Consider the following 16,207-nt stretch of genomic DNA (forward strand, 5'->3'; position numbering starts at 1 on the left):
AGTTAGTGGGTCCGTCATTCATTCATTCAATTCATATTCATTGGAATATCATTGTGACATTTTGCATTTAAATTCGTAAAACGACAGACGACGATGACGAGTCATCGGCTACAATATTGGCAAACATGCAGCACTTCGTAGGTTTTTCTTCGTTTGGCCATAGAGAAACAATAGCAACAGTTTATTCCTCTGTTATTTAGTACTCAATTTATATGTATCTCTTCGCTTGACAAAAATGAGGTGAGTGTGGCTAATGTGAGAAGAGAGTTCACAGAGATATAATGAATTAGGCCATGTTTACATCGGAGCCGTCTTAATCAATAATAATAAATTTGACTTTTGTTTTCATTGTAAATTTTATAGCAATGTTCACGTAGTTTTCAAGTACATATTTTTTCCGTGATAAATGACCAGGGAGAAATTTGTCCATGGAAAACATATCTTAAATTATTTTGTGGATAATTGCTACAAAAAAAGTGTATGTAAACACGATATAAGGAAGTTTTCTATGCATGGAACATGGTATGGTAGAAGGATACAGATAGTCGCATCGACACAGCTGTTAAGGCATGGAACTGTCAAACTAATTTTTTTATTGAAAATTTTGAATTAAAAAATTATTGACATTTGCACGAATTTTTGAAAAATGTATATCAATACAATCTTCGATTGACGTCGTATAAAAATACATAAAAAAATCTACTTATTTTTTACAAAACATTTTAAAATGTTTGACATATCAATGCTCCTAAGAGTTTTCTATCATGCATCTATGTATGGAACATGGTAGAAGTATACAGGTAGTCGCATCGACACAGCTGCTGGGACAAAGAACTGTCAAACCAATTTTGAAATCAAAAAAAAAATAAAAATTATCATTAATAATAAATAATAATATTAATTAAAAATTATTCACATTTGTAAAAATTGTTGAAAAAAGCATATCATAAGCACATCCTATTGGCATCGTATAAGAAAACATGTAAATATCTACTTTTTTGAAAAAAAAAAATAAATAAAACATTTTAAAATTTTGTCATATCTATGTTCCCAAACGTTAATGCATCTACCTGTATTTTCCTACCGTGGAACATAACATGGCGCAATAACAAGGTGTCCCTACAAATTTTAAAAACCAAATGTAATGTCAAAATTTGTTTACACCCTGTTGTCTATTTGTTAACTTTTCGTTTTTTGATTTTAATCTAAATAATACATTTTGACATTAAATTTGACAGTTGGGGGACCTTATAAATAGATACGGGACAGGGCTCATATAAGGTCGTCCAAAAAGACAACATTTTACAATATTCTTAGTAGTTTTTGCACCATTGTGATTGGATTTTCTCTGAATATTAAATCACAATTATGTCTTTTGACAGCAAACTTAGATGTCATATGGCCGATTTATAAGATTATCCTTTCTTTGAATTTCAAATCACAATTATGTCTTTTGACGATTTATTGCCGATTTATGTCAGATGACCGATTTATATAAGGTTATCCTTCGAGCGAGTTAGTCTAAAAACAGCTGTTATACTAGCAGATCAAATATCATGCTCAATGTCAAATGTCAAAATTCATTTGTTTGTGTCTGTCATCTGAATGAATTTTCAAGGCATTTATTGTGAATGGAACCACAGTACGAAAGATAAACAAAACTAATTTTGACATTTCGTCTGATTGGTGTAAAAATTTATAAAATTCATATCATAACAATCTCCGATTGGCGTCGTGTAGGAAAACATATTCAAATCTACTTGCACTATTTTAATTTACTGTCAAACCAACTTTGATTGAAAAATTACTCAAATTTGTAAAAATGTTAGAAAAATGACGTCGCATAAGAAAACAGACAAAAATCTGCCTATATTTGGAGAAACATTTAAAAAAAAATTAACATATTAATGTTCTCTTTAATGGGTCTACCTGTGTTATTCTACCATGTAAATATTGAATAAAACGCATGGTAGAAGAATATACGTAGACGCATCGACACAGCTGCTGGGACAATGAACTGTCAAACCAATTTTTTCAAGAATTGTTGAAGAATGTGAATTATAATAACTTACGAACGACGTCGTATAAGAAAACATATAAAAATCTACTTATATTTGAAAAAACATTTAAATTTTTTTGACATATCAATGCTATGCTATGATGCATCTACTTATATTCTTCTCTGCCATGATAAAATGTAAACACATTTGCGTAATTAGGCTACGTTTACACATAAATCTTTCAATAAATGCTTGGCCGTCTACAAAGGGTAACCTGGATAAAGCTTTATATGTAAATTAAGCCTTAGAGACATATAATGTCTTGTCATTTTTTGGAAGATATGAAGAAGAAAAGTTACCCTTCTTTCCAAAAAAAAATCATTCCCCCCTTTTCCCAACCCCTCCTCGTATTTTTTTTTTATTGAAATTTTATAGTAAGATATTTATATACAGAACAACAATTGACTGAATATTTCACTTCAAAAATCATTCGCGTATCTTGCATAGTAAAATTGCATTTTACCCCCCGTCCAACGCACATACACATTCACTAACTATTCACGGGTTTCCGCTCACTTTCGCTTGATGTCACTCTCACTCGATGATGGGTTTTGCGACATTTTTGCAACAAGCGGCTGTGTTTTTTGCTTTGCTTTGTTTTGTTTTTAAATATTCATAGATTGGCAAGGATGTCGTGAAAGGGACCAATGAATGGTGAGACGGATGATGCGAGGAGAGGCAGAAAGAGAAACATTGGCTGGTCACTGGATAGATATATATGTACATACATTGTATGGCAATGAGCGATGCTTGCTAGAGTGGCTGTCAGTGTGTGAGTGCTTGTGAGTGGTTGGGGTAGATTGGTTGGGGTAGATTGGGGTAGATTGAATTAATAGAAGCGACAATGAACAGCATCCTGTCAATTCAATGCATCTGAGCAACATGGTTACCAGCCATTGCTGTTGTCCATGTCTATCACAGTTTCTCCTCTCTCTCTCTCTCTCTCTCTCTCTCTCTCTCTCTCTTTCCTCAATGATGGAGCATGGTTTTGTTTTTATTATTCTCGCTGCTTTGCTTTGCACTTCAATAATAAATGTGAGTGGGGGGAGGGGATTGGGGGCCGTTGGTAGGTAAAAGGCGTCATCTCTTTTAATGTGATTATCTTTCCTTTTTACAATGCATCATGGCGTTGTTCTGTTGCCATTGTTGTTGTTCTTGTCACCGTATAAAACAATTTTCAATTAAGTTTGGTATGCCATTCTCTCAGCTCTCTGCTCTGCTTATTATTATTTGTTTTCAAAGGATAGTTAGTTAGTATAGCTCAAGGTCCTTTTACTGTCTCTGGGTTTCTTTCATTTTTTTGAATTGAATTGAATTGAAAAAAGAAGAAAAAGGACTGGGTTTGAAGGTGGCAAAAAATTAAGACAAGTGTTTATTCAGGGACATGAAATTTCATTTTGGAAGAATTAAAATAATTGAAAATGTCACGACGTTTTTGAGAGAGTTCTAGAGTAAAAAAACCCAAAGAGACTGATAGATTATCAAAGTAGTTTAGTTTAGATTATCAAAGTAACCTTGTACAATCACATGTCAAAACTGCCGCAAATTATGTCATAGATGACATCTAATTGTCAAAATGCGTATTCGTAAATCAGAGATGGGAATGTGTTTTCTTCACAGTTAAATTTGACAAATGGTCTGTTCCAGAACAGCAGGAATGTTAAAGTTTTTACTACGATAACCGATTTTCCCTTTATAACATCGAAAAAAATTGTAAAAATGGTAGATTCTTGCAGGTTCTGGAACAGGGCAACAACAGGAAAATCAAATTATACCATGTAAAATAGCTTCCTATGAGTCTTCAATAACTGAAAGGACTTTCGACGATTTTTTATAGATCGTTAGAACATAGAAAAGGTCTGCTAATGGCAGAGTTCTTCTATTATCTCTCGAGTAGAAATAAAATCTTCTTTTTTGTGTCTCGTACCATCATTCGTTACCGTTAGGATACGGAAGTGGACGGAAGAAAACAGCAACAACAGCAGAAATCGTTCGAAAAGTGAAGAAGCTACTTGATCGAAACCCCCGCGTCGCAGTGGCCGAAAAATGGCTCGTGAGCTAAACACATCGCAATATTCCATTCGGCAAATATTGAAAAATGAGCTCGGCGTAAAGCCATTGAAATTCCAAAAAGTGCAAGAACTTACACCGCAACTAGAGAAAGAAAATAGACTCAAAAGAGCTAAAGAGTTGCTCCGCTTGGCCGAAAGTGGAGCAAAATTCGGGCAGCGTGTGACGGTTTCATTGCCCGGCCATAATTCGTGCTGTTTAGATAAGAAAAGAGTCCAATCTCTCTCTTCGATTGTCAATTCAATTCTGGATCCTGCTCAGAGGATCAATGTTTTTAATACTGAGAATAGAGTCTCATTTCCCTCTCCGATTGTCAATTCAATTCTGGATCCTGCTCGAAGAATAAATGTTTTTTTTAATAACGAGAATAGGGTCCAATCTTCCTCTTCGATTGTCAACTCTATTCTCTATTCGGCTCGACTAGAGCAATGTTTATTGAGAAAGGAATACACGTGCCAAGTCGAACAAATCCAACCTTTTTTTCTAAAATTTGATGCTATTTCCGACACTTTTTGCTTTCATTCAATAAAATTAAAAAAAATATGTAAAAAATATGGCCTTTGTTACAGTTCTCTTTATCTCACCCTGTATACAAGACTTCCAATGTTTCTCCAAGACCTTCTAGAGATAAAAGGCCGTGGAAATCTTATGATTTTGTAAAATTCATTCCATAAAAAAATGTAATATCTAAATTTGTTATTAAATATATAAATTTAATTATTTTGTTGTCTGATTATCTTACCTGCTGTAACAGTTGTTGCAGTTTAGCTTCTTCCTCCGTTTTATGCATTGGATCCATAAAATACAATTCCTCTGTTGAGCTGCGTAATTCCAAAGCTCCTTCCTCGCGAAAACCCATATCCAGTGATTCCTGTAGGGTGCCAGTGCCCACCTTGTTATGATTAGTTTTTGATTTTTTGGTTTGGTTTGTTTTGTTTTTGGTTTTTTGTGTTCAATATTTTTTTTTTTTTAATTTTTGTTAATAACAATTTTGTTTCGATTTTCGTTCATACATAAAGAAATTAACAACAACATCAATTTAGAAATAAAGCAAAATTGGGATCATTTTTTTTTAATTAAACCAAGAAAAAATTAAATTAAATATGGTGTGAAAAATTAAAATTATGTGAATTGAAACAACAACAATATAAAATTTATCCAATGAATCCGATTTAATCGTAACAACAATTGTTCAAAACAACCAATCGAAAAGACACACGACAAAAAAATAGAAGCAAAAAAATATGGAAAAAATATTACAATTAATAAATGTAAGCACATTTTGCATTAGTTATGAGTAGCAGTATACAGTGGATGCCAAGAAAAGGTACGAAATTTTCGTAAAAATAATTTTTATATTTACAAAAAAAAGTGACTAAGTTTCTTTATTACAGAAATTCAAAACAAAACAAAAATCGAAATATTTTAATTTTACTTTTGACGGCCACTGTATACTTAACATATGTAGTAAATATGTAGTAAAATAAAATTAATACACAATTTATTAACTCAAAAGAAAATCCATCAATAATAACCATTAATCATCTACTATGAGACACTAAACAAAAATGACATCAAAATGAGTAGCTGGGTGCATTAATTGTCACGTTCTTTATGGAAATATATACACACATGTAAATACTTAAGCCCTATTTACACCGGCTATGTTTTCATAAGACGCATTATATTATTTAATCCATTGATTATGCCTCAAATAAATGACGAATCTTCATGAAAAGCTTAATGATTTGATTTCGGTATTATAGTAGGTTTAGAGGCTGATCTATCCATTGGCTCATTCCGTAAGACCAGCTGATTTCGGCAGCAATGTCAAAAAGAATGCCAATTGTAAATTAAAGGTATGAAAACGTAAACAAAAACTTTGACATTATGATGGAGTTCCGATCTCAATCGTAGTTCTTTGTTGTGATTTACATGAACTGGAGTCCAGTCGTGTGGATTTAAACTGTCAAATTAAATCTACTCTTTAAACCAGTGTAATTTATTCGAAGAATATAGGTAGACGCTTCGACACAGCTGCTGTCACAATGAACTGTCAAACTAATTTTTGAATGAAAAATCACTCAAATTTGTAAAAATTGTTAAAAAAAAATGCATATTATAACCACCTCCGATTGGCGTCGTGTAGGAGACATATATAAATATACTTATTTTTAAAAAAATGTGACATACCAATGTTCCCTAAGCGTTGATGCATCTACCTGTATTCTTCTACCATGACATTTGAAATCCACTGGATTTATTATGTGTTTACAATGTTTACTTAGGCTTTGTTTTTAAATATCCTCATGCTTTCAACCATGGCAAATATATAAGTTGCCCCTGACAAGCCTGCTAACTACCAAATGTAATGTCAAAATACATTATTATGATTGAAATCATAGAACAAAAGAATAACAAATGCCCAGGAAAATGTGAAAAAATTGAAATTTCATTTGGTTTTTAAAATTAGCAGGAACACCTGATCCAAGCCCTACATAAGGTCAGCCAAGAAGACCTCTATTGAAAACATTTTGACAATAAACTTAATAGTTTTTGCACAATTGTGATTTGACTTCTTTTGAATTTCAAATCACAATGTGTCTTTTGACATCAAACTTAGTTGTCAGATGGGCTTACTGGCCTACCTTATATACGCCATATGCTGATCATTTGATTTGATGTTATTGTTCAATGCAATTATTCAGCTCAAAGTAGCTAATATTGGTCAGTGTTACCCTTTTTAATCAAAATTTTATGTTGTTTTCTTTTAGGTTGAGAATGCATAAAGGAGCGTTGAGTCAAAATCGAACTAAGTCAACCAAAATCTCCTTTGTTCTTCTTCGAAGAAGTCAGCCGATGATTTAAGCCATCGAAAAAAGTATTTTGTGAACTCTCACCTTTATATCTGTGTCGAGTTAAATAAATTCGACCTCACGTGTGCGATTCTTTAACTCATTTTTTGAGTTATCGACAAAAATCGATAAAGTCAAAATACCCATAATTTCGCCAATTAACGAAGATTTTCGACAATCTGTCCGAATCTGTGAAGTTGAGAATACTTAAAACGCCTTTTTTTGGAATCGGTTGTTGATTACGCCGTCACGACGAGTTTGGTACGATACCCATAGTATTTATGTACCATTGCTGTGTAGTCGATTGTTAGTTATCGATAATTATTACGAGTTCCTTGTTGTTTCCAAGTACGTAAAGAGCTTTTTTTAATGGCTTAAAACATGGGACAATGAATTGTAAAACAAATTTTGAAATTAAAAATTGACATTTTTGAATGAAAATTTATTCAAATTTGTAAAAATTTTTGAAAAAACCTCCGATAGACGTCGTATAAGAAAACATATAAAAATGTATTTATATTTGAAAAAACATTTGTAAAATTTTGACATATCAATGTTCCCAAGCGTTGATGCGTTTACCTGTATTCTTCTACGCTGAGTGTGGATCAGCTGTGATAAATTAATAGCGCATTTACATAAAAAATTTAAACTTCATAATTGATCAATCACAGTTAGACGCATCGACACAGCTGCTGGGACAGTGAACTGTCAAACCAATTTTGGAATTGAAAATGTTGAATGAAAAATTATTTAAATTTGTAAAACTTGTTGAAAAACGCGAATTATAATAACCTTCGATTGACATCGTATAAGAAAACGTATAAAAATCTACTTATATTTGAAAGAACAATTACATTTTTTTGGCATATCACTGTTCCCAAGCGTTGATGCTTCTAACTGTATTTTTCTATCATGGATTTTTTTCTATATTTAAATTCATTGTGATTGATCAATAATTAAGTTTAAACCGGGTATAAATATTGTATGTAAACGTGCTTGAAGGACCAATTTAATTTGGTACCCGTAAAAATGAACAAGACAGTATGTACTTGGAGTGGATATGGCCTTGAGAGTTTCTTTAAAGATTCAATCTCCATATATCGTGCTGGAAAGCCTAGTTATATGAGTAGTGTGGGTTAATCAAATTTCAAGATAACCCTGAGTCTTGTAAGTTTACAAAATAATTCTTTATCCATTGATTTTCATATCTCCTGTATTAATCTCTCTCTTTTGTGGCAACATTTCAAAACTATTCTAGTTTGCATAAAATATTAAATATTTTTTTTTCTTTCCTTCCATATTTTTATCACCTGAGGTGGAAAAAAGCAACATTTTCTTGTCATCATTCTTCTTTGTCCCTTTTTTCTCTATGGTTTCTTTGTGTTGGACAGACACAGGGTGACACACACACACACGCGAGCGGTTAGTGGTCTATAAACATTTAAAACTGTGACTTAATCACGTTTCTTTGGCAGAATGTTAAATCTATTGTGTGCGATTTGATGATGGTGGGGAAAACATTTTCTTCACCTACAACGACCCTATTTCTAACGAAAGACTGACGTCATTGTTGCTGTGGGGTTTTGATAGTTTCTTTGAATGTTTTTTTTCTGCACCTATCCCACCATCCATTAAATTTATGTAGTTCAAATCAATAACGAAAGTATATTAATAATGTAATTTGCTGAGAATAATGGTTGTCGGAGACATTAATGAGGGGCTAGTGAAAGGACATTTGAGTGGGAGGAGGAAGGTTCTGGAACAGAGCAAAGAATATATTATTTTGAAAATGTGCCATTATAAAAATATTGAATCGATTTGTTATTTCCAAGTGTTGGAGGGAGTTAATAGTTTTACGGACAAATTCCAAAGTCCGATATTTAAAAATTAAGGTGGGAATACATAAAGCGCCTATGTGGCTCGTCATCGGCTGGCTTCTTCGTAGAGCAATAAAGGAATAAAGGAGTTTTAGGTTGACTTAGTTTGATTTTGGCTTCAGGCTTTTTTGTTTATTTCCGAAGAAGCCAGCCCTAAAACCAGCCAAATAAACGCTTCTTGTATCCCCACCTTAACTTTTAAATATCGGTCTTTAGAATTTGTCCGTAAAACTATAAATTCCCTCCAGCACTTGGACATAACAAGTCGATTCAACATTTATATATTTGTTAATGTAATTGAACATTTTCAAAATTATATATTCTTTGCACTGTTCCAGAAACTTCAAATATCTACTAGTTTTGCCATTTGTTTTAAAAATCGGTTATCGTAGTAAAAAGTTCTGAAAAATACCACTTGCACACATTAGTGAAGTTTTTCAATTTATTTTATTTCTGATGTCACAGAAGTATGGAAAACCCTGCTTACATTTCAAGGGCCTAATATAATGTTTACACTTGAACTTTTTACCGAATTAACGTTGTTTATTTTTTTTACCGAGTACAATGTAAACATACTATAAAAGCTAATTTTGCATAAAAACCAAAATTATTGCAATGAAATGTACCTCCATAAAAGTGCGGATAAACCCAAAACGACTCTTCACCCTAATATGTCCCCGTTTCTATTCCTTCCTTCTCTTCCACTAACTGCCTTTGAAATATTCACATTTTATGTCCAACATGTCTGTCCCGTCTCTCTCTCTCTTTCTTTTGTATTTGACATGATTTATGCGTTTGTAAATCAATTCTTCCGCACTTTTACTTTTTTAATGTAATGCTTTTGAATTCCCCCCGATCCCTTCCTGCTCACCCTTCCATTTTTTTTTTTGCAAAGATTCTTTGATTTGTCATTTCCAACACATTTTAACCCAGTTTGTGATAAAAAGCGAGAGAAAAAAAGAAAACACAACAACAAAATGTTAAAAGAAGAAGAACAAGATGAAGCATAACGTCAGTATTAAACTGCTTAGCATTAACACACCTACAAATTTGTATTTTATTTTATTGCTGAAACTTCTCCTACCCTTCCCCGCACACACACACACACACACAATGACAGAGTCAGAAGAGGACGACGACGACGATGATATTAAGACCAAAGTTGGTCAAACCCACCAACCGAGAAACGAACGAACGAATGAACCCAGCAACTATCCAACCATCCATTCTAGTGTTTACATAAGTTATGGTTGAAGGACTTAGTTGAAAGAATAGATTTGACGAAACAGGGATGTCAGTGAGTCAGCGGGGGAGGTGGGTTCAATAGTTGGCCTAAATCAAAAAAGTTATTTAGTTGCTAAACGAAAAGGAAAATTTAAAATGAAACTAAATGTGGAAAGGCCATGAGACCGAAAAAAAGAGCAGAATTTAAAGGCGCTTAAAGAGTGCCATAAACAAATTTAGTAACGTTAATAAAATTATAGCATGTTCACATCGATGAGAATATATTTGAGGTGTATTCAATGGATTTGACAATTTAAATCTAATCGATTTCCTTAAATCCAATACAGTGTAAACGTTTTATTATTGTGAAATAAATCAAACCTTAAAATACAACACTGTATGGCTGAACGAAATGTAAAACTACAACACTTTTGTCAGATACAAGTGGCAACACTGTTATATTTCCAAGGTCAATTTTTTTCAATATTTCTTTAAAACTAAATAGATCTTTATAGACTTTTCTATATTAATTTCCAAAATTAATTTATCCCAGCAGCTGTGTCGATGCGACTACATGTATTCTTCTTCCATGCTGCAAAACCCTAATGGGTGAAACTGTAAATACAACACTGCTGTCAGCTACAAGGGGCAACTCTGTTGTATTTTCAAGGAGAAGTCACGAACTAAGCTTTGATCTGCTTAAGTTTTAAGAGGGAAGGACTAAGATTTACCCGAAAAAGAAAGAACATCTCATGACATTTTGTGCTTCGCTAGGTTTGAATTGAAGATACTCTAAAGGTGAGAATGCATAAAACGCTTTTTTACTGACTTATGTATTTTCACCTTAAGGCTGGAAATACATAAAGAGCATATTTTGCTGGCTCAAGTCATCGGCTGGCTTCTTCGTAGATGAACCAAGGAGTTTTAGGTTGACTTAGTTCGATTTTGGCCCTAGACTCCTTTGTTCATTTCCGAAGAAGCCAGCCTATGACTTAAGCCAGTCAGTTAAGCGCTTTATGTATTTCCACTCTAAGTCCTTCGAAGCCACATTTTTAGATAGGAAATACTTCTTTTTATAAAGGATGTCTTCCAAAAATATCTCATCGGGATTCTACCTATAATGTAATCGCTATGGAACTTTCAGGAGGGATTCCATGCAAATAAGATCTTTAAGAGAAAGTCCTATGTCCATGGAAGAAATTTAAGAGATATCCTCTCCATAGGAGAGTTTCAGGAAAATTTTCTCTAAAACTGAGCTTTGTGTGGTATATTCTCTATTATTTTGGAGAACTTCTCACACTTAGATTTTCTCTACCGAGAAGGAATTCAGAATATCTCTCCTCCATAGAAGAAATTCAAGAGAACTCCCCTTCATAGGAGAGTTTCAGGAAATTTTCTCTAAAACTGAGCTTTGTGTGGTATATTCTCTATTCTTTTGAAGAACTTCTCTCAAGGAGGTCTTCTCGGTTGAGCAAAAAATCAGAATATCTTATCTCCAGATAGGGGACAGTCTTTTCATACAAGACTCCCAGGAGATATCGCCTCTATAATCGAGCTTCAGGAGGTTTTCTATCTATTTGACACTTTTAGAAACTCTCCTATCTAAGGAAGATTTTCAGAAATAATTCTATTTATAGAAGATACTCAGTAGTTCATTCCTTTAGAGAAAAATTTCAGGATTTCTTCCACCTATAAAACGCCTTTAAGAGGTCTTCCTACAGATATATGGAGGTCTTCCCACAGATATATTAAGAGGCTTAAGGTAAAAATACATAGAATGCTTTTTTGACTGGCTTAGAGGTGAGAACACATATAAAGCTCTTTTGACTGACTTAAGTCATCGGCTGGCTTCTTCGTAGAGGAACAAAGGAGTCTTAAGGCGCAAGTGCATAAAAAGCTTGAAGTCATTGCTAGGCATATTAATGTCAAATTGTAATGGAAAACGACGGCTGGATTTTAGTGCGGCTCTGTAATTCCTTTATGAAATGTCACAAAATATACCTAGCCATGACATCAAGCTTTTTATGTACTTACAACCTTAGTTTGAATCGACCGATGTTGGTCTTATGCTCTTTTGTTCTCTTCCGAAGAAGCCGGTCAATTCCTTAAGCCAGTCAAAAAATCCTTTCATGTAGGCTCACCTTTAAGTCATTGGCTGGCTCATTCGTAAAAGAACTAAGCCAGTCAAAAATGCGTCTTATGTATATGAGGCAGTCAAAAAAGTGTTTTATGTATTCTCACCTTTATATGTATATAAGAACCTCCGTATTCTGAAGTTATCTTCTCTACAGAAGACCTCTAGTCTTTCAACTATAGGTGGCATTTACGAAGATTTTAATGTGAAGGAAGTCTTTGGAAGGTATTCGAACTATAGATAATCTTGAAGAGGACTTCGGACTATATAGGATGATCAGGAGTAATATTCTGTCTATATAAGCTTAATAGACTCTCTACACTTGTGCAATCTCTCTGTCTGTAAACGCCTTCCCTTGAATTGAATTGTAAACCCTTCGTTGTTATTTACATAATTTTTATTGTTTACGTCTCCCTCTCCAAATGTCTCAAAATCCCATCAAATATAATACAGAGTTGAAATCACATTTATAAAATCACAAAAATAACAACAACAACAATATCGGAATCCGCGTTTAAGTGAAATCCTTTAAAACCCTACATTCAAGGGATTTAAAAAAGCGCCATTAAAGCCAGCAGTCTTTTGAAAAAGTTGAAATAAAAACATAAACAAAGCAAGGATACCAAATACAGTGGAGCCTCTCCCAACTGGCAGTGGCCAAGCTTCCCAAAATTTTGGGAAGACACAAGTGTTTTCTTGTCTGGTGAGATTGATTTGTTTTTACCAAAAAAAACACAATCGGTTTCCTCTCCCATGCCATATTTTTTCTTGGTTTTTCTCCTGAGAGGATCCACTGCATTAAAGGTTTACCTCTACGGGACATTTACTAATCTACTAACACACAGTGACAGTTACACCAAAAGTCAACTAAACCAAAACAATAACAAACAAAAAACAAACTCTTGAAAGTGGCTTATCTTTCAAGAGCTGAGTGAGAGTGTTTTTTTTTTCTTCTGTTTCTCTCTCTCTCTCTCTCTATCTATGTCTAACGGTTTATCTAAGTGGATTTGCTTTCAATAATAAATCACCTGTTCAAAGACATTTTCAGGACTACTATCGCGACTATCTTCCTCGTGATGTGACGATGATGAGGCACGACTCAATTCAATTCGCGGTGTTGTTGGGTTCAGTGTATTTGTGGCTGGGTTGTTCGACGCTTTGCTTGTGGCTGTAGTGGTGGTCGTGGTGGTGGCCGATCTTGTGGGTGGTGCTGGTGGTATTTTTGTCCTATTGCCATTGCCGCCGCCGCCACCGCCGCCTTTAGCCATTGTTGTTGTGGTTAGGGGGCCGTCGACTGGTGTGGCTGCTGTTGTTGTCATTTTAATGGATGTTGCCGTTGCCGTGGCCATTGCTGTTGTCGTTTGCTTCGTTGTTATGGACTGTTTACATGTTGTTCCGCCATCATTTATATCCATCTGCAATGTAATTAAATCAGAAACATTAATTTGTTGTTGTTGTTCTCGTTCATGGGACATTGTTAGTCTAATAAGGATTTTTATTGATGTCAACGTATCACAAAAAATGAGATAATAAAACAAAGAGGACATGGGAGGGGGAGGTTAAAGGCAATTCATTGTAAATCCGACAAAAAAATGTAAACAATTTTTTTGTTTTTGTGTAAAGAGAATTCATTTTTTTTTTTCATTGGCAAAGGATCCGGTTTAGCGCAGAAATTCCATTGAAAATAATGGCTAATTTTTTGCTGTTGACACCTAACGGGTACATTAACCTTTTCTGTAGGGTTTTTTTTTTCTCTCACTCCTGCTAATTACCCCTCTTGCCAACAACTAACCACAGAGAAAAAAACAACATGTCATATCCGAAATATCCTGCAGACATTTTGGAAAACATGAAACCTGTCCATCAAACAACCACGAAAGCGAACCAAAAAAAATGAAAACAATAACAACAACAACCGAAAACCCCCTAACTGAAGTGGTCTTTGTCAGACGTCAAAAGGTATTTTCACATCCATTGGCATTCATTTCGACAGGACTCTGACATGGCTGGAATTAAATACACGAAACACATTTATCGTATCCAGCCACACTGACAGGCTAATGAATCCGACAAGAAGAATTGCGGTAGTAGTGGTGGTGTTGGAAAGTTTTTTTTTGTTCTTTCTGTTGCAACACTTTAGGGATTTTGAGAGGGGCAAAGGAGGTATGGCATGAAAAATATGTACACAAGATTTTTTAATAACTATTTTCAAAGGGTCTTAGAAGGCTACTCAATTGGTAGGGGCGCAATACCAGGGATAAAGATTTAATGCATTTTGAATTTTCTAAAAAAAAAACTCTGAAGATTTTTGTTGGATTTGAATATTTGAAGACTTGTTAGTTTTCTGATGATATTTTTACTATTTTTAAACAATTTTGATTCTTTCGAAGACTATATTTCAAATAAAATACCTTGAGCTCGGCTGATATGGAGCGCCATCTGTTGATATTTCAATTATAGATATCAGGTAGACAATGTCAAAGGTGAGAAAACATAATAAGCTCTTTTGTCCGGCTTAAGTCATCGGCTGACTTCTTCGTAGCGAAACAAAGGAGTTTTAGGTTGACTTAGATCGATTTTGGCCCACCGCTCCTTTGTTCTTTTCCGAAGAAGCCAGACGATGATTTAAGCCAGCCAAAAAGCGTTTTATGCATTATCACCTTAAGAGCATATTTTCAGAAAGTAAAGTAAAACTGTGTTATAATAGCAGGTCTAACCTATCTGTCCGTATATAGGTATATCAAGAGTGATAAACGATAATCGGGTTCATTTTCGAGAGAGTCACAAACTAATGCAAGATGAGGTGAAGTTTCTTGATTTTTTAGAAGCCTAAAATGTAGAACGCCATCTACACTTCAAGCTGAGAGCTGACATTTAGATGGTCAATTCTACTATTAATTATACGTTAAGTAAGTGACGTATCTTCGTAAAACGCCTAATTTAGGGGTCGGTGTAAATAATGTTTAACCCTTAACATTGAACGCCATCTATACTTCAAGATGTGGCATAGAATTTCCACAAATTCTAAAAAACAAATGCAACTTCAACGGACATCAAAACATAGCGCGTTCGACCTGCTGGTATGGGTCCGATCAAAGATCTGCGGTCAAACCAGGGTGCTAAAATTCAGCTTGAGGGGGTATAAAAAAGCTCAATTACACGCTATGTTAGAGTCATATGTAATATGATTTTTTTTTTTCACATTTTATAATTTTTATAGCATACTTTGAGGAGCTCCCAACTATTTTGTACTAGACCTCCGAAAAAACTTTCTCGAATTCGAGAAAAATCTTAAACTTGCCTCACTCGAGTAAAGGCTGAAATTAAAATATGGGAGTAGCATAAAAAGCAGCTAAGTTCGACCGAGCCAAACTTTTAATACCCTTCAACACTTGGAAAGAACTGGAAAATTAAAAAAAAAATCGAAAACTACCACTTATATGAAAACCGTTATATGGAGACTATACGAAGACGTGGACCTGCATACAAATTTTTTTCTGATAGATTGCAGTACCCATTACGAACTTTAAATACGAGATTTGAAACAATTCCGGTGAATAATGTCGCAAAAATCATGAAAATACCGAATATCGTTATTCCACGGCTATACGAAGACCTGGACCTGCATACGAAATAGGTTGTGGTACCCTTCAGGATCTTCCAATACGAAATTTGAAACGATTCCGGAGAATAATGTAGCTGAAATCATCAAAATACCGAATATCGGGAGGTACCATTATATGCCGCAAAAACCGTGAAAAAAAAAACCGAATATCGGGAGGTACCGTTATATAGGGGCTATATGAAAACGTGGACCTGCATACGATTTTTTTTGCGATAAGATCTTCCAATACGAAATTTGAAATAATTCCGGTAAAAACTGTCGCTAAAATTATGAAAATACCGAATATCGGGAGGACCGTGGAGTAGGACGTGGACCGACATAGTCCATTTACGAACTTATCGGAAAAAAATATGCATGTATAC

The 16,207-nt window shown here is 34.3% G+C and overlaps 1 protein-coding gene across 5 annotated transcripts in view; it reads right to left on the bottom strand.

Annotated features, from left to right (window-relative positions):
* The window catches only part of LOC101887861 (serine/arginine repetitive matrix protein 2), a 58,674-nt gene that overhangs the window by 14,375 nt on the left and 28,092 nt on the right, over positions 1–16,207 (bottom strand). For 4 of the 5 annotated variants that reach the window (XR_009342140.1, XM_059122338.1, XM_059122340.1 and 1 more), the window contains 2 exons: positions 13,249–13,635; positions 4,873–5,022 (listed from right to left, as the gene is read on the bottom strand). Coding sequence is in view for 4 of the 5 variants with exons in the window: in XM_059122338.1 (XP_058978321.1) it covers positions 4,873–5,022; positions 13,249–13,635 (537 nt within the window). In the remaining variant the exon portion in view is untranslated. The remainder of the gene's footprint in view (positions 1–4,872; positions 5,023–13,248; positions 13,636–16,207) is intronic. The other variant, XM_059122339.1, reaches the window with a different exon arrangement.

The sequence above is a fragment of the Musca domestica genome, unplaced genomic scaffold (genome assembly GCF_030504385.1).
Source record: "Musca domestica strain aabys unplaced genomic scaffold, Musca_domestica.polishedcontigs.V.1.1 20, whole genome shotgun sequence".
Classification (NCBI taxonomy): Eukaryota; Metazoa; Arthropoda; class Insecta; order Diptera; family Muscidae; genus Musca; species Musca domestica.